Source organism: Cupressus sempervirens, chromosome 7, assembly GCF_028749045.1.
Source record: "Cupressus sempervirens isolate cs-2001-9-10 chromosome 7, ASM2874904v1, whole genome shotgun sequence".
Taxonomy (NCBI): Eukaryota; Viridiplantae; Streptophyta; class Pinopsida; order Cupressales; family Cupressaceae; genus Cupressus; species Cupressus sempervirens.
The window spans coordinates 582544793-582570883 of record NC_143124.1 but is presented as its reverse complement, the minus strand read 5'-3'; the positions used below and the strand labels follow the sequence as shown (position 1 = coordinate 582570883).

Sequence of the window (26091 nt, the reverse complement as noted above, 5' to 3'; positions counted from 1 at the left end):
ATTTCAAAGAGACCAATACTTATAAAAGGAGATCAAAATCCTAATAGGTAAAACCTAGGGTGCATGATAATAATTAATAAAAGAATTAATTATTATATGCCCAAAGTTTAGCTTAAGTAAACTAGAGATAATAGTTCCTTGCCTAATCTGATCAGAAAACTTTAAATTTATGCTGAAGGAATTTTATCAAGCAGTTGGTATGTGATCTCTTAATTTAAACTGAGAAACCATTGAAAATCCGACTCTACTAATACTGGCCCAAAGTCTAAAAAAGATTGAATAATGCGGAACTCAAATACAATAGCAATGCTTGGAACTATGTTATTAGATTAATACTAAATAGGAAATACTAACTGAAAGTACGACAATGATAATGAATGGAGTTTATTAACATTACTTGTAGCATGTGATTACAATTTTACAAACATAGACAAGGGATATGAAACTTGGAGTTAGCCATTGAGTGTGAACTACCACATGACCTGGTATAGGTAATGCTGTGCAGAGTGTGTCTCCACTGGTAACTAGCAACCCGTGACCATTTTCCTTGACGTGGGAGCTGAGATGACTACCGCTGTGAGTTGTGTAGTCTCTGTAACTCCTGTTGCAACCGGTGAGACTCCAGCACATTGTTGGTCTTCAACCCATAGGTTATATCAGTCCTATAGACGTCCTTCAATAGTGAGAAGAGAAGGTTGCTGAGTGTTGGTTGAGATATGTGATTAACAGCTCAACCTATGACTACATACCCTGATGACTTCCTTACTTGGCTGTAGAACACCTTTCGAATGCCTTGGAAATCTACACACACTGTCCTCAGTTACAAACTGTATTCTGGTCGCTATCTTAGCCGGCCAAGCAACTATTCATACATATGGAAGAATAATCAATGCATTTAATTCACTTGCCACTATATGTTCTAACTATAGACTTACTTCTAACTGTCGAAACTGCTGTCACTTCCTTCTGCTGATTTTTGCCTGAAACTGTATTTTGAATCCAAATAAGGGGTTGGGATGATGTCCAACTTCCTCACACAACTCGAGGGGTTTCGTCCTTAGAGTTTCCAGTCAAATTAAAGCAGCCGCTTGAAACAATCTTTTAATATTTATCATATTCATGGGTGTTAATCCCAATGTAAAAGCTTTCTTTTATAACCTCGAAGTGTGGGGAGAAACAACCTCTTAGCAATGTGGGATAAAAGACTATTTCGTCTTTTAGTCACTTAAGTCAATTTGTCTTGAAGTGATTTAAACAATAAAGGACTTTATACTTCAACTTAATAAAATAAAGTGACTTTAACCGTAGGATATCCCATTTAAAAACCTCCTCAACTGAAACCAAACTCCTGTGATTGGTTGGCATCCTAAATCACATGTCGTTAGCCTATCTGGATGGGAAGATAGACCAACTAGGCGCCATTAATGCTAGCGCGGAGAAGGGGACATTATAGTCCTCCCTTCTCGGGATTGCTTGCCCTCTGAAATCTCAAAGCCGGATGTTGTAGAATTGACTCACTTCCCAAGTGGCATCCTCATAAGCTAAATCCTTCCAGCGAATTAGATATTCCTTGATGGACCTGTTCCGTAGTTTCCTCTCTCTGACCTCTATTACCTCTGCTAGAACTAATACAAGTTTCCATTCCTCATCGAGTGGGGGCAACTCTATTAAAGGTACTGTATGCTGGCCAATGGCTTTCTTGAGACATGAAACGTGGAACACGTTATGAATGCTGCTGTCATCAGGGAAATTCAGCTCATAGGCGACCTCACCAACCTTCCTAGTAATACGATATGGACCAAAAAATTTGGGCTGAATTTTTTGAGACCCACTCTTCTTTAAGGAACTCTATTTGTATGGTTGGAGACGAAAATAAACCATGTCACCCAACTCAAAACTCCGCTCAGTCTGCCGACAATCAACGTACATCTTCTGCTGTTTCCGGGACCATAGAATGTTCTCGAAGAGATCTAAGGATATCCTATCGATCCTATATTCAATCCCTTGCTAGTGGCTCTCTGTTGTCCTGCAAAGCCAGGTCTATGAAAGACAAGGGCTCACTGCCATAGAGAGCATGAAATGGAGACATCTGAATGGACATGTGGTAGGAGGAGTTGTAACAATACTCTCCTAGATACAACCACTTGACCAAGGCTCTTTGCTGTCCTGCTAAATAGCTTCAGAGATAACCTTCCACCCATTTGTTAACTATCTTAGTCTGTCCATCCGTCTGGGGATGATAACTCGTGTTGGGTGTCAACTCCGTACCAGTCAATCTGAACAGTTCTTGCCAAAAAGTGCTAAGGAATTTGCTATCTTTGTTGCTCACAATGGTGCGAGGAAGACCATGTAACCGAAAAACCTCTTGAAAGAATAACCCAGCTACCTAAGAGGCTGACCAATTTGTTGCTATGGCGAAGAAGTGGGTGAACTTCGTTAACCTATCCACCACCACAAAAATAGAATCCTTGCCCTGCACCCTAGGCAACCCTGTAATAAAATCCATGGAGATACTCTCCCATTTCTACGCCAGAATGGGGAGAGGCTGTAATAATCCAGCTGGAAACTCATGCTTTGACTTGTTTTGCTGACAAGTCTGACACTCCCTGATATGTTGGAGGACATCGTCCTTGAGGCCCTTCCATGAAAATCTTTCCTTGACTTGTCTATAGGTTTTGAAGAGCCCTGGGTGACCAACTGATGGTGCATCATGTAGAGTTTCCATAATTTTACCTTTGAGTTTAGATCTTGGTACAAGGTAAATCCGATCCTTATAGAAAATCACATCATCTATTACCTTATACCTGCTGTCCTGAAACTGTCTGTCCATAATCTGACATGCTTGTCAGAATACTCAACCAACAACTGAGAGTTCCAATCTGCTGAAATCTCAAAAATAGCACAACATTCCGCTACTGAGGGTCTCCTGGAAAGTGCATTAGCAACTACATTGTTCTTTCCTTTTACGTACTCAATGTCAAAATCATATGCCTGAATTTTGCTGACACACTTTTGTTGCCTTTCATTAAGATCCTTCTGCTCTAAGAAGTAGCGCAAACTATTGTGATCTGTTCTAACCAAAGAAACGTGAATCGAAATCAGATCGGAATCGGCAAGGCCGAATCGAATCATGAATCGGCAATGAATCGGCGATGAATCGGCAAATTTGAAAAAACCCTTTAAATTTAAAGATTTTAACAATTTAAAACTTATTTCATGCACCCTTTATTGAATATAACTTAAGCACACTATAACATCATCAAATAAAAGTTAAAACTTAACATACATAAACATGGAACATAAAATCCATCACATACGTAATTATGTTATCTAAAATGTCAATTGTAGGCTAGCTGAAGTAAATAGAAATCAAATGATCATAATGATTTAAATCATAGAATGTATGTAAGATGATCCATAAGACATCAAATCATAAATGTATGTAAGAATCTAAGATGAAGATCCATGAAAGTTTGAAACATATGTCTATCAATGATTCAGTATCAATATCTGTAAACAAAATATAAAAACAAGGCTCCAGCTCAAGCCTCAGGCTCATAGTCATCATCATCCTCAACATCATCCTCAAGCTCGGCTACAGCCTCAGCCTCAGCCTCTGAGTATCCAGTTTGCCTAGTAGCAAGGCGTCTAATGTAGGTCCTAGAGGACTGTCGAGCCATATCTCCCGCATATAAGATGGGCTCACGAATGTCGCTAGGGCCTGTGTCTGTGCGTGCACGTGTGCGTCTACCAATGCCTGAAGAACGTGCTCTAGCTGCCTCAGCCTCTATATCCACCTGGTCAATCCACGCACGGTCTTCCTCAGTGAACACTGGATCTACAACCTCTGTGAGCCACTTTGATTCTGGATCAATCTCCTCCAGAATGATCGGAGAGGAGTCAGTGCCCAAAATCTGTCTGATCCTAAGACGGAGGTTGTAATGAACGAAGACAAGATCATTCAACCTTTGCACTGTCAACTTGTTTCTCCTCTTAGAGTGGATGTGCTCGAACATGGACCAACTGCGCTCACATCCAGAAGCACTGCTTGGCTGAATTAGAATACGAATGGCAATTTTTTGAAGTTTTGGGGTTGTGGCCCCAAACATTTGCCACCATCTATCTGAAATAAGGGAAAATAAAAATAATTAGTCTCATTTACAAATTACAAATTACAAGTTAACTCTAAAATTACATAATCAACTTTAAGTTTAGAATCTAGATTCATGAACATTGAATATATTATTTAATTTTTACCTGGCTGTATTGTTTCCCGAGCATCTATGGCTACCCTGCTAGAGAAAAGTGGCCCTTCTTTATTATTGAACTTATCAAGCTCAATAATTGCAGCACTGCTATCCTCATCAGTACTCAACCTCTGGATCACTGTATATAATCCGGTGAGAACCTCCTCATCCGCCTTGAAGTCAGGATGGAAACGAAATGCCGAATTCAAAAAGTAAGCTGCTGCATGGATGGGTCTGTGGAGCTGATTCTGCCATATCCTATCAATGATGTCCCAAATAGGGGCATACTTCTCCTGCACTCCTGCATACTGAGCTCTAATGGCCTCCTTGGCCCTATCCATGCCCTCATATATGTAGCCCATAGAGGGCTTCTCCCCATCAGCAGTTCGTAGGAGAGATACAAGAGGCTCAGTGGCCTACATATAAAGTAAAACAAAAATTTGAGTCAAAACTTAAACATAGAATAATTCAATAATATAACTTAAGGTAAAACTAAATCATTAAACAATTAGCATAGTAAACTGTAAAATATTAAATGTTAAATTGCAATAAAATTACCTTAAGGATTTCTCTAGCAGGTTTCCAAAAACCATCATCATCAAATATGCAATCCACCACATCTATCCCTGCAGTGGTTGTAGCATAGGAAGATGAAATCCACTCCCGCCCAACAAACATGCTCCTCAAATCATCCCTTGATGTCAACAAGGATTGCAAGGTGATGAAATTCGAGGCAAACCTCGTGATCCCTGGACGAGCTAACTCTTTGTCTCCTGTGTACTTCCTCATTGTGCTAAGGACAAATGAATGATTATAAATAAACTTGCATATGTTTTTTGCCCTTTCCACACATGACTTGACCCACTCAAGTTTGCCAATTTTCTCCAACATGAGGTCAAGGCAGTGTGCTGCACAAGGGGACCAAAATATGGTGGGGTGCCTCTCCATCAAAAGTTTGCCTACAACAATTTTAAGATAATTAGAAATTCAAATTTCAAACATGTTAGAACTTAAGAAACTTAGAAATTCTAAGTTAGAATTAGAAAAAGTTCAAAATTCAAATAAATTTATTTTCAAAACTTAAAAAGTTAAAAGTTTACCTGCAGCAACATAACTTGCTGCATTATCCGTCACCACTTGGACCACATGTTGTTCCCCCACCTCTGCTATAACTTCCTCAATAACCTCACATAAGTATGTGGTGTTTTTTACATGAGCAGAAGCATCAATGGATTTGAGGAACATGGTATATCCTACAAGTAACAAAACAACGAATTATAATTACTATTAGCAATCAACAAATCAAAATTTGAAATAGTCAATCACGATTCAAAATTATGTATGTAGGAAAGTAGAATGATCAATCACCTCCACAGGATACAAGAAAATTGAGGAGTGTTCTTCCCCTCCTATCTGTCCAACCATCAGTCATGATGGTGCAACCCTTTTCGATGCACTCCTTTCGGTTGTCCTCAAGCTCATGCCTCATATCCTCAACCATTTCCTCCAGGAGGTATCCACTCAACTCAGCCTTAGTTGGGGCTTTAAACCCCGGACCACAAATGGTAACTGCATCTATCATGTTTTGCCAATAAGGAGTCCTGTCACAAATAGATAATGATATTGATTAGAAATTTAGATGTCAAAAACTAAAATCATAAAACAAGTAGATATAATTAAAGTTTTACTTTTACTTTTAACTTTAACTTTGAAGATAACAAAGAAAAAAGAATCAATTACCTGGCTGCAATAAATGGAATGTTGCAAAAGTACTAGAATTTGCAAATCTCTTTTCTGGCAGCATCATGAATCTCCTTGTTCAAACCCATGCCCTCAAGCGTGGGTTGGGAGCCAGGAGTAGTGCGGGGCACAAAGTAACTATCCATTCTGCTTTTCCGCACTCTAGGCTGCAATAGGTTGGTGTTGGACTCTGTCTCAGTATGAGACCGACTACCACTAACACTCACATGAGCACTAGCACTAGGATGAAAAGGAGGCCTAGAAGAACCCTCTCCAACACAACCTACAGATGCGGAAGCTGATGCAGATGCACTTGCAGATGTAGATGCGGTTGCGGATGTGGGAGCACGGGAGCCAATACCTCTTAACCCTTCAAGTTGCATTTTCTTAGTCAACTTGTCTTGTTCAATTTTTTCTAATGCCACTAAACAAGAGCGTTTTGCCTCAGCGGTTTGTTGAGTGCAAACTGTGACATCATGGCCAGGTATGCCAGCAATGTGGTATTTCAATCTATAGATACCTCCCGAATTTATTTTTTCTTTGCAAAATATACATTTTGTTTGATATTTGGTTCTCTCAGGAAACTCTTCATTATATTTCCAGCATTCATCTTTTTTACCCATTGTGGAAATTGGAAAATGAAAGCAAAGGGCTGCTGCAATAAAAAAATTCATGTAAAAAATCAAAGTTTGCAACTAATAAACAAAAACTACAAAACAACAAACCCTAGTTTGCAATTTAGTAAAAATAAAAAACATTCAAGATTTGCAAATGAACACTAAAAAAATTTAACAAAAAATGCATACTACACTAACATGCAAAAAAAAAACCAACACTTACCTCTTGCAAATGAGTTGAGGAGTGTTGATATTGACTCCTTAATGCTCCCAATGCAATTTATGGCCTCCCCAAATGGACTTCTGATCTCTTTGGTGCTCTTCCTTCTTGCCGGTTGGAAACCTATGGATTCTCTTTTCTCTTCTTCTCTCTCACTCTTCCTCTCTTCTACTCATACTAAGCAAATAGAAGGCTCTTTAGGGTTATAACAAAGAGGAAAGTCAACTTAGAAAGCAAATAAAACATGTTTTTTAAAAAAAAATTGAACTTTCTATCTTTGAGATTCACGATGGCGATTTTGGCGATTTTTGCCATGAATCGCCGATTTTGGCGATTCAGGCGATTCACAAGAAAAAATCGCCACCAGCGATTTTCGATTCCAAAAAAATCGGGAGCCATGAATCTTATCGCGATTTCGGCGATTTCATGGCGATTTTTGGAACTATGGTTCTAACTGTGAATTTGCCCTTTACTAGGTACTGTCTGAACTTGGCTAAAGCATGCATAATAGCCAACATCTCCTTATCATAAGTGGAGTACAATCTCTTGCCATCCTTGAGCTTCCTGCTCTCATAAGCAATTGGGTGCCTATCTTGCATGAGAACCACGCCAATGCCACTCCCTGAAGCGTCACACTCCAGAACAAACGGTCGAGAGAAATTGGGTAGTGCCAAGACTGGGCATGTGCTCATCACCTGTTTGAGCCTATCAAAGGTCTCCTCTACCTCAACTGTCCATCTGAAAGCCCCTTTCTGTGTGAGGTTGGTGAGGGGAGCCGCTATCTAAGAGAAACCTCTAACGAACCTCTTGTAGTAAGAGCAAAGACTCATGAATCCTCTCAAGTTTGATACGTTTCTCAGTGGCGGCTAATCTAGTATTGCCTGAATCTTCTCTTGATGTACTTTCATCCCATCAGCACCAATCACGTGATCAATGTAAAGAATCTCAGTCAACTCGAACTCACACTTGGACTCCTTAGCAAACAATGAGTGCTCCTCCATGATACTGAGTACCTCATTTAGATGCTGCAAGTGCTCTTCCTAAGTTCTGTTGAAAATCAATATATCATCAAAAAATACTAATACGCTCTTCCTCGGTTGCTTTCAAAAGATGTGGTTCATACATGACTGAAATGTAGTTGGTGCATTAGTGAGTCCGAATGGCTTAACCAAGAACTCGTAGTGACCATAGTGACATCGGAAGGCTGTCTTATGCACATCTTCCTCGCGAACCCATATCTGAGATCTATCTTTGAGAAGTAAACCGCCCCATGTAACTCATCTTGTAGCTCATCAATGCGAGGGATTGGGTACCTGTTCTTGATGATCCTTTTGTTGATATCACGGTAATCAATACACATGAGTGCCATCCTTCTTCTTCACCAATACAACTAAAGAAGCAAAGGGACTGGAGCTAGGTTTGATGTGTCCCATATCTAGAAGTTCCTTAATCGTCTTTTCTATCTCCTCATAATATCTGGGATGATGATAAGGTGTCGTGATGACGAGTTTGGTGCCCTCCTCCAACTCAATGATACGCTCAAACCCTCTATCTGGGAGAATACTTGGAGGTATGTCCTCAAAAATCCTCTTGTGCTTATCAAACATTGGCTAAATGTCAATATGAAGCTGCTGTCCTGATTCTAAGGTAGCCTTAGGGGAAATGAAACAATGTGCTGCCCACTCCATGTCCTCATGTCTCATTATAGCCTCCATCCTATAGGCTGAAATCAACCTGGGTTCACCCTCTGGCATAGCCTTGAGGATCACCTATCGGCCATCTTGTAAGAACTCCAACTACATCTTCTTGTGATCAATATTTGCCTATGGTTTGTAACTGTTGTCTCCCCAACATGTCATCTAGTCTATCTAAATCCACCATATAAAAATCTGCATCAAGAAGGAAATCATCAAAATGAATCGAAAGTCCTAACACCTTCCCTGTGCATCTCAGTTTCTCACCTCCTGCCACTCTAACCTCAAACTCAGGTATGTCGTCAGTGTGTGACATCCTCATAGTAACCCATTGTGAGATTATGAAGTTATGTGAGGCACTTGTATCCAAGAGACATATAATACACTGTCCTTTAACAATTTCTTTTAAATGAAAGGGGTGTCCTGTGGAATCGCTAGAAAGTGATGCTATGATAGGAGGCTGCCCTTGGATACCTTCCTTCTTCCTCTTTCTAGATGGTCAATCCTCGTTCTCCTCCTCATCATTGCCATCAACATCGCTGCCCTCCTACTGCTCATCCTCCTCCTCCGAAAGCACCTCTACATAATGTATCTTGCCTTTGCCAAGGCATCTATGATCCGGTGTCCATGGCTCTCTGCAAGTGAAGCATAGCTTCTTCCTCCTGAGTTCATTCCATGTCTCAAAGTCCATACAAGGAGGTGTAGCCTTATACTAGTTTTTGTTCTTCTAGAATGAAGTGGATCCCTTATACGTTTTCTTAGGGTTGGCTGTAATATCGAAGAGGGTGACTCTAGATCATGTGCGATCTTAATAGCATCATCCAGAGTGTTTGGTTTGCTTACAGGTTCTTTTCTTAAGTTTTCCAATCTAACTTTAAAGTTGTATTTAGAATTGGATTTTTCAACTATTTATTGTATTGCTGTTGTATAATGCAATAACATGTTTGAAGGAATTTAATGAGAGTTTACTGGTTTGACTATGTTGATATGTAATGTACTTTCATATCCTGGTATTCTGAATATTATTTTGGAAAGAATGGGTTATTATCTTGTGGAGAATCTTTTGGTTTTATTGTTGTATCGTATTACATCTACATATTTTTAAGTTTTGAATGTATGTTGGGTAAGAACGAGTAAATATCCGGTTTTGGATATTTCAGTGGCATCAGAGCTAGTTTTCTTGCTAGCCTATGAAGCTTATTCTGAGAATTTAATCAGAATTGCCAGCTTGCGGATTTTAATTAGGAATTTGTTAATAGAAGTTCTATCAGAGACAAGGTTGCATGACTTATTGCTGTGGAGTCCAACGTATGGTATTTTATGTGAGAAAAGTTGAGATGTATAAGTCGTTATGGATCATTTAATATTTGGGTAATATTCTAATATGCTGAGAGGTTCTACAAGTCTTGAATTAATATTTTTCTTCATGGAAGCCAATGTTTGCAAATTTGTTCAATGATTGTTCATTAAGCTTAAGCTAAATAATAAAAATATCAAGGAGCATTTGGGACCCCGACATAGAAGAGTTGAATGTCTGTGGCAAAATTTTGATTCATGCATAAGTGATAGACCCTTGGTTAATTGACTGGAACCACTATTTTATTTCACAATGGAGTTTGCAAAACCAATCCCTTCTGCTAAACAGACACCACTATGTGATGAAGATTTGGTCGACGGAGTTGTGGCTTCGCAATTGCAGAAACTGCACCTGCTGTTAATAAGGATACCTTTTCCATCTCTTCTTATTGCAAAGGTTGAACAAAGCTTTGATAGATGAACAAATTCGGAGCCTTTGGTGTCAGAAGTGGGGTATATCCTAGCTTTCTGCAATATATAACTTGAAGTTTTAGCAGTCGTAGTGTCCCTTCATGGTGTAGAGTCATTTATTGACTCTTATCTTCATTTGAGAAAACTTTGAATGCTATAGGAGTGACTTTTTGTTGCCATGACCAAAGAGATGTAATTGAAAATGGTAGAAGGCGGCAGTAAGAAGTTAAATTTGGGTCAACTTTCATATGTCCAGCATTAGAAATTTCATCCTAACTCCATAACAAGTTTTTTTTTATTATGTTGACAGGTGTGAGAACAATACATGCCATAAATAATTCTGGGAAACTTCATCCATTTCAACAATTTCATATTTAGGCAAAGAATTCAAAAGAGTTCGTCCTCGAGAGGAAACCAAACTGTTAGTGATTACCGTAAAGGAGAGTTACTCCAGTTCCTATCGTCAATTTAGATGTGAAAAGTCCAACTTGGGCGTAATCGTGACTACTGTGCTCAGAGACGGTTAAGAGATATACCACGTTGCATAGCAGGGAGACGCGTGTTGGATATTAGTCCAGCTTGGTTATAGAAGACAGAGCTCATGCATGAGTTTGTAACGCCAAAAGTAGATAGCTAGTAGTAAAAGGATATTGCAGTTGTAATGGCTTCTAAAGTAACGCCACTGTGACAGTGAGATGGAGTTAATTGACATGTCATAGAAGAATACATGACGATGAATCAGCAGTTAATCTTTGCCATGGTAGTTGCATTGGTGGAAGCCGATATCGAAACAAAGGAATATGTGCAGCGTCGATAACAAATGAGTGAATGCTGAGGGATTGAATAGGTGAAGTCACAATGCCTACAGATATATTTTCTCTATCATATCACTTGTTGTGGGCTACCTAATGTTGGTAAAAGGAGTCTTATCAATAGTATAAAGAGATCACATGTTGTCAATGTTGGAGCTACTCCAAGCATAACAAGATTAATGTAAGAAGTTCTATTAGACAAGCATATTAAACTGTTAGATTGTCCAGGAGTTATGATAGCGAAGTCTGGTGACAACAATGCAACAATTGCCCTTCACAATTGTAAAGGAATTGAAAAATTAGAGGATCCTTGTAACTCTAGTAAAGGGGATTTTGAGGCTGTCTTTAGCAAAGACATTGATGTCGTTATACAAGTTGCCTAGCTTTAGTTCCGTAGATGAATTCTTACAAAAAATCGCATCAATTCGTGGAAAGCTAAAGAAAGGTGGCATATCAGATGTGACAGTAGCTGCTAGGATTGTTTTACATGACTGGAATGAAGGAAAGATACCTTATTATACATTACCACCGACACGAAATGAGGGTGAACATATGGAGTCTGCTATAGTAACAAATTGGGGAAAAAAGTTTGTTTTCGATGAGTTTTATAAATAGGAGTCAGAAATGATATGCAATCTCGATCCTATGATTGATAGTGGTCATGTTGAAATAGCTGCTATTTCTCCTCTCCATATGGATGTCCAACTTTCACAAAGCAAGGAAGATGACATGGAGGAAGCCGATAGTTTAGACCATGAAACACATGATTTAGAGGGAATGGAAACCAATGAAATTGTTGTGACTAAAGTAAAGAAAACTATGAATCAAAGCGGTAAGCTCTATGAGGCAGAAGGTATATTGAATCCACATGTTGCAAGAGCTGCTAAAAAGAGAAAGATGTATTTGCCACCTTCGTTTGAGAAGTTAGGTGAAGAGGAGGATCAAGTTGGAACATTTCCTTGAATGGCCCTGTCAGTGGGTGTGGTCAAGTAGTCCAGAAAGATGACAAATAATTCCAGTTCATGGACTGAATGTGCTTTTCAAGATGCAAATTTATCTGTACATGTAATTGGCAAAACGAAAAAACCTGTAGTAGAGAGTATGCCATTGAGTGAGGCAAGAGATGAGCTTTTAGAACTACAAACAAGATATTAGGATTTAGAGTGCAAATGTGAAAACCGGAGAAAAATAACAGTTTCTGAAATAGAAAAATAGATAAAATGGTTAACCAAGCTAAAGCCACTGCATACAAGCAACAAAAGGTTGATAACCTCCATCATGGACGATCTAGTAAGGGAAGAGTCAAAAGTCTGAGTGGATTGGTATCTGAATACTTTATAGCGAATAAACATCTTGAAGATCAAATCAAAACCTTGGAAAGTCAAAAGGTATACATGCAACAAGATTTAGACCAAACAAGAGAAAGAAAATGCAAAAAGGGCTTTAGAAGAGGAAAATTTGAAGTTAATCAAGGAAATATAACAAGGCTTAAAATGCAACACCTTGAAACAAAACTAGAAAAGAAAGCAACTTCCTTAAAATTGGAGGATATCTGGCAAAAGAATGGAGATGCTTCACCAGTTGTGCCAAGTGTTTAGCAAATTGATAACTAGAAATGGTATTAGAAAATAGAGGTGCTTGATATGTATGATGAGTACAAAAATCTCCCTCCAAAGATTCAAAAAGAATTAGCCTTCAATAATTACATGGATTTCCAACCAAAACTTCAAAATAAGATTGATATGGGAAAAAAACAAAAGTATTTAGAATTGGCTCCGGATCTCCTTGCAAGAGACCAGTGCAAAAATGTGTATGAAGAATTTCCTGCAGACCAAAATCATCTAATAGAGGATCTTGAAAAATAAGAGCAATCAACCACCATTGATTTGTAGCCCTCTTGTGATCACGCAATAGAGGTTACATTGGGTGCAATTTTCTACGTTGTTGATTTGGAGGTTAGCGTTGACAAGCAAGTTGATGAGGTCAGTTGCACACGAGGTAATAGCAAGAGGGAACCTTTTTATGATGAACCATGTATTTCTGATGCCCATGACATGAATTTAGAGGAACAATCGAAGATGACACTGTAAGATGATGAAACACTTCAACATGATAATAATGAAATGCATACCTTAAAGAACTAGCTGGAGGTTAGTGAAGCCATGGTTGCGGCATCTTTAGTACGTTATGAAAGCACTCACAAGATGGTTGAGGATCTCTACAAGAAGGTACAAAGGGAAGGGAAAGGAGATTGGCTTGTTGCTAATTTGTAGGTGGTCAAAACAACTCTTGAAACTATGAAATTAGACTATTTACGTTTGCTTTTTGACAAGGATTACATTCTTAAGGTTGCTGATATACATGTTGATCAGCTGAATAAAAGAAAGGATGAGATTATGGAGCTCAACAAGGAGCTTAAGTGTGAGTCATTGGTTGATACCCAACTTTCTCTTTAGGAAGCGGAAAATTAGATTCCGGGTACAAATAATTTTAGGGAACATGAGGATAAAGGGAGGTAGGAATTTTTCCTAGAGGTAATTGATGAACCTAATAACATTCAGCAGACGTATGATTTGGATAGTTGCCCCAAGCAACCAAGTTCCAAAACTTCAGATCACATTTAGCTTATAGACAACCCTTTGTTTGAGGTAGATGATGTTTGGATTTTCGATAACCCACTTTTTGAGGTAGAGGAGAGAGTTCCTCTTGATTTCCAGGAAGAGGATGACCTTGACTTCAGAGATTCGGATCAAGCTATAGTTCTTAATAGCGAACCTTGGTCACAGGAATGGTGTGAAGTGACTAATGATGCCCCTCTTTCGTACAACCTTTACATGGTTCTGAATTCTAACTTATATATAGGTTGGATGGATTTCTTATTTCAGCAGTTAAATAGGTCCTGGCGGAGGATTGAGCAGAATTATGTGTTGATCATATGGAATGCATTTTCACTTCATTCTTTCTCATGACCCCTATGTATTTAGGGATTCTTCAGATTGATGACGACAGTATTTTCTTTTATGCGCCCTTGGTGTTGATTTTAGCTTTTTGGCAACTTGTTTTCTACATCATCTATTCAGGACGGGTCGTCACCGCCTATTGGGGTAAACATAGCTTCTAGATACATTTTTATCTCATCATATCATTTGGTTATGCCCTTAATGTTTGGGATCGAGGTGTTGGTCGTATGTATCTATGGTTTGTTGAGAGTTGGGTCGTAGTTCTACTTAGTTTGAAATTGGATACAATGACATTCAGAGTTTTATAGCCCTCAGGTGCAGTGACATTACTTGGATTAACATGAGATCTAGGGATCTGGTTGATGGATGGATTGCATTTCGACACCTTGCTTCGTAGTATGGCAGGACGTGTTCTCAGATCGGGCTATAAAGCTACCTACATATTTATATGGGACCTTGGTATTAATTGCTTGAGGACAAGCAATTTTGAGGAGGGGAGATTTGTAATATCCCTTTTTGGGACATTAGAAAAGTTAAAGACATAATTGTATAATATTAAAATTGACTTGGAGAGCGTAGACACAAATCATAAAAGGGTGAATTTAATATTATAAAGTTGGGTGAATTTAATATTATAAATTTGGCTGAATAGGACAAAGAGAGATAAGGCGAAAGGCCAGGAAGGGGAAGTCGAAGAGTCATAGTTGTAAAGATAAAAGGAGATGAGATTCCTTCATTTGGGTATGCTAATTTATTATTCAGATTTTAGTTTGTCTCTTGCGAGAGTATTTGGAAAGCTTTAGCTTTTAGCTAGTATGAGGACGTAGCCCCTCATGCCGAGAGACAGTGGACGCAAATCCATTGTCCTTGCCCTTGGAGACATCAAGTTGTATTTAGGATTGGATTCTTGAATGTTGGTTATTGTATTGCTGTTGTATAATGCAATAACATGTTTGAAGGAATTTAATGAGAGTTTATTGGTTTGATTATGTTCGTATGTAATGTACTTTCATATGCTGGTATTCTGAATATTATTTTGGAAAGAACGGGTTATTATATTGTGGAGAATCTTCTGGTTTTATTGTTATATCATACTACATCTGCATATTTTTAAGTTCTGAATTTATGTTGGGTAAGAATGAGTAAATATCCGGTTTGGGATATTTGAGAACCCTTGATCATGGAAAGGGTGTTGTGTTCAGGCTTCCTCAACGAGCTCCAACATCGTTTGAAAGTTAGAAAGATATCTCCATGTTATCTTAAGATCAAGCCACCTGCTCTGTAGGTCAATACTTGATTGCAGCCTCTCCACTTTTATCTCTTCTAACGACATCCAAAATTTGATATTGGGAATTGATGAGTATCAATCAATCCCTCTCATGGGAAGTTTTCATCAGTCTAAGGCTGTGTTTAATGTTCTTATTTTCCCAAAATAGTAACACCTATGTGTCTTCGGTGATTTTCCTCTATATTTGTTCCATCGTATATCTTCTTTTTTGACGGGTTCAATTCTGAAGGGAACTCTATAAAGAAAGCTCTGATATGTGAGTCTTCCTTCAACATTTTTTGAGACACGTTTCCTTCTTTCCAAAATTTCCAATCCATTTGTTTTCATATTCCAAACGCTTTCTAACTTCTAACTATTTAAGATCTGATATGTAAGAAATTATCATTCATTCATTATCTGTGAATAGAACTTTCAAACAAGCTTCTTTCTTTGACCTGAAATAAGCATTTCCTCTGCTATAAGAGTGACTTGTTATGTGAAATGATAGCCAAAACATCTTATTTCAAGAATATTTTCAGTGCAAAGTGTTCAGAGTTTTCTTTCTTCATAAGCAATATGAAAATTTGACTCATAGGTAAAGAGTAATGCATGAATTCACACAAACTCCTGTACACATTTTGCAGGTTACCACCTTTAATTGTTTTAAAACATATTGTTTGAATATAAGTAGTGGGTAAGATCTAAAGATTCTCTCTCTACCATGGTGTCTAGGATTGACAAAATTTAGAGTTTCATCACAGTGCCAGAATTTAAAGGGCGAACATAGTCAATATTATAAGTTATTACGTACAACTTTATAAAGTTCTATGCACCTTAACCATAAATAATTTAGTAATCAAGATGCGATGGATCAAATATATAGACGCAATTTTAATCTAGTTTGGAATGTGCTTTAACTCTTAGTTGCCGATTCTGGTTGGCATTCTAATGCGTGGATGCATGATTTTTTTATATAGAGATTTTGTATGCATTTATATATATATATATATTTTAAATTTTTATTTAAAATATATGTATATATAATATATATTTAATATAATTCTGTGTGATTACAACATTATTTCTAGAAATCAGCCACACTCGCAATGCTTATTCAGATAACTATCTCAGTTATCACAGTCAGATTGCTTTTAAAACTTGCTTGCTGGTATTTATCTGCAAGCTCTAGCATAGCAATACATGTGTCCTCCCCAATGGCTTCTTATTATTTCTGACATTTAAACCGAACTGCTGGATTTTGTGAGTGTGAGCACTGTAGAGTTATCTAGGAACTTAGACATTTACAAGCAATGCGCCTAGAAACAAGCAATAAATATTATGAAAGGAACAATTTGAATTCTGAAATGAGGGAAGAGCATTTGGATCAAGAGAGTATCTTTGCAGAATCCAGGCGCATCCGTGCACACCGGCACCAACATTTGGGGCAAACTTGAGGAAATTGGTATCTAAGCTTTAACTCCTATGGTTAGGAGACAAACCAGACATAGATTCGAAGACAATTAAATATTTCACAATATCTGTGAAGATTGAGTTTAAAATGCTATAATTAACCCTATTTACTTATCTATCATATAATTTATTTATAGAATTTAAAAATAATTATAAAGGACACAACTCAATAATATTTCAACTCTAAAATTTAAAATAAGTAATAATGCTTGTTAGAAATAAAATTGCAATAAAGACACTCCTTACAGATGATCCATCCACAACAAATTTATCTCAGAATCGCATAAATTTTCATCTAGTATTCCAAATCCACGAGCTTTGTTCAATCATTCAAACTTCACCAATGGAAGAACACAATATATCAAATGTGCATGAGTATGTAAAATTTGTAGTAAATTATATATGAATTGTCTGGATTGTGTTTTTCACATCTATATATATAGACAAGTAAGAGGTATCAGTTGCTTGTTTAAGCATATCACCCCTTCATAACATATAACCAACCCAAAAGACAAAAGTTAATAAACCATAAAGTCCTAGTGGTGGTCGATGAATATATTTAATTTGCACTTTATAATATCTGACTTTGATCATACTTCTGTATATTCCACTACTGATGGTAATCAATGCTCCATGCGATCATGTTGTTATTAAGGGAACAAACTGTCGTCGTAAATGAGGCTGAATATTTTAACGGGTTGCAAATTGTATCTCGCTAATACCAAAGTCGCTCTGGACAATACTCTAGGTTCATTCTTTTCATACTAAATTGAGAAATTTGATATTATCATCTAGTCGGACCATTATATTGCTGCTCTCGGGTGTATTATAGGGAATCACGCCCGTTTTCGTCCTTCGAATGTGCAGAGACCATGTCTAGTTGCGGTATGCGATATTTGTTCTTCATTGGGCACCATATATTTTTCCGCATGCATATATCCTTTCTCTTTTCTGCGTATCTCCTAGACCGTTCATAGTATGCCCATTTTATTCGCAAGTTTGTCAAATTGCAATCACGATCATCCTTTATATCTTAGTTCACAATTTCTCCTCCTTCCATGTGTGTACCTGCAACAAATACACAATGACATTAGATATCAACCATCTGATAATGATAGATAAAAATCTTTGGTTGGGGGGCTTCTGTAGGATATGACAACTTAAGATTTCTATTATCGTGGGTGAGAGATAATGCAGAAATGGAATGCCATGTTCTTCAACATGAATGTTTTCCGGCATATGCAAGCGGTTCACGGCATATATATCTCAAGATACGAAAGTGCGATCTCAGGGTGAGGGTCTCCAACTCAATGATGTGAATACACATTCCTATAGCCTCATATACTGTGATGCCTACAGCCTGTAGTTGCAATACAATTTCCTGCAGTTGGTCTGAGAGGAATTGCGCACTGTGACTTAGTGAATGTAAGATGTCATTTGTACACGATAGAACAACATCTGGGTGAGCAAATCCAATGCATTGAGCACTTCATTTTTTATCGTGTATGCATCACTTTTATTGCTGCATCTAAACATTTAATTTAGATTCCAAAACCAACGGTGCCTCTTATGTATTCATCTATTTACTCCTTCATGATTCCAGATGACAAGTTGCCTTTTTTCCATCATAGCTGTGTGATTTTTTTAAAAATCTGCCTTGTTTACTATATCAGGTTTGCATCAATATTCATTGTTTGCCCTGACTCAAATGCTCGTTTAAAATAAACTAGCAATCATACACATTGAAAGTCAATAACCAATCATTGCTATTGGAAACATTTTCATGTCTTCACAAAATGGCTTTTTCTTGTTATACATCAGCGTATTACTGTGATTGCAGTCATTCTTTAAGTCCCTTAATGCCCACAATACAGTCACTGCCATAAACATATTGGATACGTAAATCTGGGTGCTTCAATATTTAAAGTAGTCTCTGCCTTCAACTGAATATCTAATTCATGTTTTCTACTAATCACCATCTCACTACTCTTCTGATTATTATGTGATGTCAGTATCCACTGAATCACCATTTTATTCCAATGCTGCTCTGTTCTATATTTTTCTGTCATATATCTGAACTTATATACTTGTTCCTTCTTTATGATGAATACACACCTTTCACACAATTACTAATATACCTGCTGCATGAGGATTGTATCAATACAAGGCTTGGGAACATCTGTGTGTCTCGGAAGCAAAATGTTCTAGAGAAAAATGGATAATCCTCGGCTGGGCACATCGTCATCTACAAAATCATTGACTACAAATTAATTGGAGAGGTAATGAGTGTTTTCCTGACCGGTCTCCAATATGCATATAAAACCCTTCATATTTTTGCAATTAATGATACATGGCTTTGATCTGAAAGTTCATCATGATATGTTTGATATCAAGGCACTTTGGATAGTGTTGAAATGTGAAATGCAAGTTTATATGAAACAACTTCCTATTCCATGTTCTTTTGATTATGACCTGATGGAGCCCAAATTTTGGTTTTCTTTTTGATTTAAGGAGTGCGGTAGGTCTCAGAAGCGGATATCAGGAGGGTTCAGATATGGAGATTTGGAGGAAAAGCAACCTCAAGATATACTATACAAAGTATTTTCTACACAATGTATTTCCTAATCTGCCAGTGGTGTCCTGAAAAGAAGCATGAATCTGAAAGCACATTTGCAAAACGGTTTTATATGTTCTTCAGTCTTGAACATAAAATGCTCTATTGGGATGATGAAGCAAATGTATTCTCATCAGGTCTCAGATTGTTATTTATTTTTGGGAAAGACCAAGAGCAATTCTTAATTGAGAAGAAGCCACAAAATGTAAAATATGAGCTAATGAGTATGGATGTCCCCGACCTCTGAATCTTATAGGTTTTTGTGAAAATATTCTTCTAAATATGCAGCCAGGGGGAAGATTGAGAAGGTGACCGCATATATTCCTGTTGGAAATGCAAGCAGAAAGTTGTATATTTAATAATCATTTGTGTCTGAGCCTTGTTTGTCGTATGGCTGCTGGACCTGTTTACAGAGCTCTGAGAAAATTGATAACAATATAAATAAGAGAATTTAGTGATTAGCATCAGCAAGAATGAATAGTTCAGACATATGCAGTAACCTTCCTCAGGAATGTCATATGCATAGACAATTGATGTCTTATGAATTGAGTGGACGTATTAATCAGGGAAGCAGTTTCATTCTTATGAATCAGTACGTAGCACAATATGGTGACCATGGCAAACAAATATCCAACGAATACATACTAGTCACTGCAGTTGTGTTATTTTTATTCAAGGGTATGCAGCAATAACTATGTTTGGAAGCAATTAATATTGGGCACAAACAACATAAGTGAAGCATCCATATAGGTGTTTGACTATCCTGGTACAGCATCCATATCATCATTCAAAGCATTTACACTCAGCAAAATTGTGGAGAAGCCAGAGAAGATGTGAATATGATTGTTGTGAAAGACCCACTATGCAACATTGAGATAAACTACAACAGCCATTGATTTAAAATTATTTGGATTTATTATATGCTATCTACTGAGACATCGTAGATTCCAGTATGCATTGACAGGGAAGTATTATAACCACCTGGGAAACTATGTTTGGAAGAATATCGTGCCTTGATATTCTGAAACAAAGTTAGACCATTTGAGGAAGCGATGAAATTGCCAATATTGAGATGCCGTTAATTGCTTAGGTAGGAGTGAATATTTAATATTCATTGATAAATGGCAATTGCATCCAAACAAATCAGTCGTGTGCAAGAAGCCTGGAGAGGTGTTCAAGCGTGGGAGAAATGAAAAAATCGACTTAGATACAAAAGGAAAAAGTAAATACAGTGAGATACTAGTCGGAAGATCGAGTTTGGATATGTCATCAAGGTAAAATTCGGATCTTAATGGAATGGAGAACAAAGGAGTATATGCTCAAATCACCATTTGTGTTCTTGCAAAAGTGACTTGAAAATAGCAGAATAATATTATACCTTCACAAATGCAATACGCATGCGGTTATAGTCGAAGTAGAGTCGGAGACAATTATGAGAAGTCGTTTGAGCAGGGAATTTCCATCGAATACATAGGAGTTTGATTAATGTTTTGCCTGCTAATTGGTGTTTTGTTTGATTGCAGGTCTGTGCGCTGCGTATTAAGGGCGAGCGATGCAAGCGCATGTGGAAAATGGAGATCTCATGATGAGGGTGGATAGATATATCCAGCTGGCAGTTAGGTGTAAAGAAAAAGGGAGAAGTTCTATGCGGATGTGATGAGTCAATATGACTCGCTGGTTATTTCTCAGCAAATAAGGTCGCATAAGGTGAGCGAAAATGAAGAAATATTTTAAATACTCACCAGCAATAGTTTGTTTCAGGCTTGGATTAATGTTATTTTAATATTGGTTAGTTATCGATTATCAAGGGTTGCAACGTTTGGGAAGCAACCAATACTTTCCAAGCGTTTATAAATGTGTAATTCAAAATCAAACTGGAACATTCAGACTGCTCTCATTGAAATCCATCATTTTTTAGCATTAATACTGTCGAAATTTTTCCTTTTAAGGGACGAGTTTGAGATTTGAACTAAGCAAGAGGAATTTGAAATTTTTTGAGCATAACTTCTCAAAATTGCATAGGATCAAGTTGGTGTTGAATAGATCACTGATGATCAGTGTCTTCAATACCAATTTTTCTGGCAAAATAATCCGTAAGATTTTTATTTTGTTTTAGAGTTAGAATATTTATATATATATCTCGTCCTTTATGATTTTGTTGTTTATTTGTTTATAATTTACTGTTTTGATAGGTGCATTAAATTGTTCATTGCTATTCAGATTTGATAAATACAAATATTGCAAGATATAATCTTTTCCTTTATTTGTATCTATTGTGTCCACATAAGGGTTAAAGCATGATAGACTAATCTGAATATACAAAAGTATAACAATTTGTGGCATCGTAATAATTAAATTATTATCAAATATAATATCACCAATGTCATAAAGTTGTATGTAAGAAATAAATGTTTGATTCTATTACCCAATTAGACTTTGTCACTAATCATAAATTTGCTCATAAATTTGAATTCAAATGTTGGCATTTCTTTAGCCTCTTTCTTTAAGGATTTGATTTCATTTGATAATTTGTTTTAAAATTTTCTTTTCAGCAATGCACAAATCTAATAAAATAATCAAAGTTTGAAGATAAATAATTATTAATCACAATCCAGAAGGTTTCCTTGCACACTTTCCATTTGAGGAATTTATTTTTATGTTATAATCCGCTGTAAATCATCTTGGATCCGAGTTTTTGCTATCTAGGATTTGGGTGAACAGGCCTTGGTCTAGCGGAACCAAAAGCGCAGAGGATTTGAATCAATCTTGTCAAGTTGGCCAAAATCGGTTAGATACCCAGCATCGAGCAGGCAAGGCTCATAGGTTTCTAATTAACGATTTTGATAACCAACAGATTGGCGACTCTACTGGGGAAGTTGCAAGTAAGCTTTGCATACTCCATTAGACCAGTCTAGAATTTCATTTAAGCATAGGTTTGTGGTGAGTTCTCAGATTTCGTTTCTTTTAAGCATTCACCAAAATCGTGAACGTATTAGTAAGCTTTCTTTTAATTTTTTAATTTGCTGTTTTATAATTTTTCAGATTCTAATATTTAAGTTTCTTATCTGCATTTGAGTAAAATTCATAAAGTTCTTCTTGAGATTTCTAATTGTGTTCAAAAGTCATAAATTTTGCTTAATCTAAAGTTGTCTACATTTCACGTAAATACTTGAAAGCAACTAAGACAAAAAGTTCTTTTGTTATTTTCAGCAAATTGTTCTCAAGTTATTGGCATTAACTCTATTGGATAAAGAACCTAGATATTTATTTCTTTCTTCTTAAGAGAAAGTGGTGACTCTATCTTGTTTCGATAATATATTTTGAGCATCATCTGTTTACTTTTGAAGTGTATGTGGGGTAGAAGATCAGTAAATCCCCGACCTAAAAGACTTGAACAATTAACTTTCAAGAAAAAGCCAAGAAATAAGAAAGGTAAAAATCAAAAGGCAAAAATGTTTTACACAGGACATAGAAACTTTCAGGAAAGGACCAACAATCAACCCGAAATATGTGAATCAAGTCATAACAGTCCTGAAAAAGATGAAGAAAATTGTAATCCATTTTTTCACATTCCTAGAGTTGATGAAGAGCCAAAGTGCGAGATAACTCGTATCGAGGATGACAAAGAACAAGAACAAATAATGCAATGAGATATGATAATAAAAAAGATGGCTGAAACAACAAATGGTAATAGTGCAATACTGGCCAAGACATTAAAAATGCAGCCGGATGATATTCTTGCAAAAATAGGAATATCAAAAGATCTTATTGCCTGCCCGCCTAGAAAAGCTTGTAATGAAGAGAAGTCAGATAGGTGGAAGGAAGAAAGGTCTGATCAAAATACACCACCAAAGTACAATCCGCCTCATAGAAAGAATCTGGAGGCACAGTTTGCTACTAGTCATGTCAATCCATTATATGAGAACAAAAGAGATAGAAATCAAAATAATAATTTTAACAAACATAACAATCAATAGACATGGAACAATGGGCAACATAATAGAGGAATTCAGCAAAATGGTGGAAACATTAGACAACCCTATGGGTTGAATCAAAATAATAACAATCAAAACATCCAGGGACATATGGTGCAAAATCAGGACATTAGAAATCAAATAATGAGGCAGCCTATGGCAATTGAAAGATATAGACAACTTGATTCCAATGGGATTAGAGGATATCCAAATCCTATATCAAATGACTTAAGGAATGCTATTCCAAAATTTTCAGGAAGTGGAACAGAATCTGTTGAAAGACATGTAATTAATCTGAAAAATGTAATTGAAGATTTTGAGGAAGATTATGAAGATGTGTTCATGAAACTTTTTGTTCAATCATTAACTGAGGATGTTGCAGAATGGTATAGAAGTTTGCCGGATGGATCCATTTTCGGATGGTGCGATTTTGCTGATCAGTTTATTGAGCAATTTGGTGATCACAATGATACATCTTTTGCATCACATGAATTAACAAGCATTAAAAAGAACACAAATGAATCAGTATCAGAATTCAACAAAAGATTTAACAAAGTTCTCAACCGGATTCTGAGGGAAACTAGACGGGTGGATTCATTTTTTATTGATTTCTACTTAAGTGCTTTTGATAGTAAAACCCACTATGTGATAAGATCTCAAAGACCTTCGCTGCCACAAGCTTTCAAAATTGCCATGACAATTGAGAATGATAGGAAAGCAACAGGAAAAATCAACAAGAGGGATGATCCAAAATTATACAATCCTAAAAACCCTAAGAAGGATGAACTAAAAGAAATAATGGATATGTTAAACGAAATAAAGGTCAAAACAAATAGAAATGAAAGACCACCCTTTCACAGAAATGACAGGTTAAGACTTCAGGATATGCCCTACAATACGAATTGGAAAGACGGGAAACTAGAAAGACCAAATTATGCTAAGGACACCCCCGATCCTTTAAAGAAAGTCAACATCGTTGATGATGGCCCATGTTGTGATGTATGCAGGTTGCCTCATGATTAGACATTGTATTGTTGCGCAAACTGTTTTTGAGGAAGAAAATCAGGAAAATGGAGAAAAACCTATAGTCAACACTATATCATCAAAACCATTGTGGGGTAGAGATGAAGATGACTCTGCAAATGAGGACCAAAATTTTGATTGTTATTACGGGGGCTCTAATCAGCAACATTGTGTTCAACAGGTGTTTTCAGATGAGGAGGATACACATACTTTTCATAGATTAACGACAGAAGAAAGAATAGCTTATACTATTGCAGCAGTAGAACATGCTAAACACACTTACCAAAGAAGGAATAAGGACAGTAATATTGATCAGGGTAGTCTTGCTGGTATATTTGCAAAAAATCAGCAGCAGATAGAAGCATCTAAGAAGCCTGGTAATCAATCCCAAGCGAAGCAAAAAGAAGGTAATCAACCCTATAGGCTGATCAAGCAACTAGTCATGCATACTAATGGTAAACAAATATCTGACTATCATAGTTTTATGAGTCATGCTTTATCTTAGCTAAAAATTATTGTACTTCTAATGGAAATGATGAAATTTTCTAGATTACAGGGATGAGACTTTGAAGATATTATCTAGCGTACAAGATGTTAGTATTAAGAATGATGTGAGAAATAACGAAGAGCCACCTATTGTATATCTAGGAACAACATTGAATAAAAAGTCAAATCAAGTAGATCCATTTTATCTAACATTGTTGATAAATAATAAATTGGTAAAAAATTGTACAATTGATTCTGGAGCAGCAGTTAATATCATGTTTGTTGATGTAATGAAAGAGATAGGTCTCAAAGTTGATACTCGTTTTGGTAAATGCTATGCGATGGATAATAGATCTGTGCCTGTAGTTGGAATTATTAAAAATGTTGAATTTCATTTTCCATCATTTCCGCATATATTATATAGAACTGACATTACAGTAGTTGAGATATCAGCGAGTTATGGCATGTTGTTATCTAGACAGTGCTCGAATTTAGTTGGTGGTCATGTGCAGCTGCATTTGTCTTATGCTACCATACCTGTAGGGGGCAAGGAGATTAGAATTGAGAGGGAGCCCCAGTCGTATTATTTGGTTGAGGATTATATTCTGGATCTTGAAATCAACTTTTGCCATTTTGACATGGATAACTTCCAAGTAAGCATAACTAAACCCACTTCTAAAATTATTAATCCAATCTTAATTTATGCGAAAGAAGATTGTAATGACATTTGGCAAATGTTATTTGATGGTGCCTGTAATAAGGAAGGAAATGAGGCCGGCGTTATATTTATTTCGCCATCAGGTAAAATTTTGAAATTTTCTTTCTTATTAAATTTTGAATGCACTAATAACATTGCTGAATATGAGGCATTAATTGTTGGTCTTGATATCGCAAAGGCTAACGGGATTAAGTTACTCACTGTCTTAGGGGATTCGGATCTAATTGTTTCCCAAATTAGGCATAAGTTTTCAACTAGGAACCCAAGGTTAAAACAATATCGAAATTATGTGTGGGATTTGCTAGAATTCTTTGATGCCTTTCCTATTAAATGGGTTGATAGGTCAGCTAACTACTTGGTTGATCTAATGGCTAACTTTGCTATTAGGCAAATAGATATCCCCATTTGATGAGGTTATTCAAGTTGAAATGAAAAACAGACCTTCGATACCAGATAAAGATATTATTAGATTTTTAACTTAT

The 26091-nt window shown here is 36.8% G+C and overlaps 2 protein-coding genes and 1 long non-coding RNA gene across 3 annotated transcripts in view; 2 read left to right on the top strand and 1 right to left on the bottom strand.

The window, feature by feature from the left end:
• LOC149548099 (CBS domain-containing protein CBSX1, chloroplastic-like) overlaps window positions 1–26091 on the top strand; it is a 230878-nt gene that overhangs the window by 60360 nt on the left and 144427 nt on the right. The window lies entirely within an intron of this gene.
• On the bottom strand, window positions 4125–5195 carry LOC149548102 (uncharacterized). The gene is made up of 2 exons (XM_089792123.1): window positions 4806–5195; window positions 4125–4663 (listed from the first exon to the last, which is right to left on the bottom strand). The coding sequence occupies exons 1-2, from the start codon at window positions 5193–5195 to the stop codon at window positions 4247–4249; spliced, it is 807 nt and encodes a 268-aa protein (XP_089648249.1). The 3' UTR covers window positions 4125–4246.
• LOC149548101 (uncharacterized) lies at window positions 18983–20980 on the top strand. Its single transcript, XR_016353978.1, has 2 exons — window positions 18983–19073; window positions 20932–20980. It is a non-coding gene; the product is annotated as an uncharacterized LOC149548101 (long non-coding RNA).

Bases quoted from the DNA above. Each gene is read 5' to 3' on its own strand.
- LOC149548102 (XM_089792123.1), bottom strand. From the start codon at position 5,195: ATGGAGAGGCACCCCACCATATTTTGGTCCCCTTGTGCAGCACACTGC. The intron at 4,664-4,805 runs GTAATTTTATTG...CTTTATATGTAG, and splicing joins CTGCTAGAGAAATCCTTAAG to GCCACTGAGCCTCTTGTATC.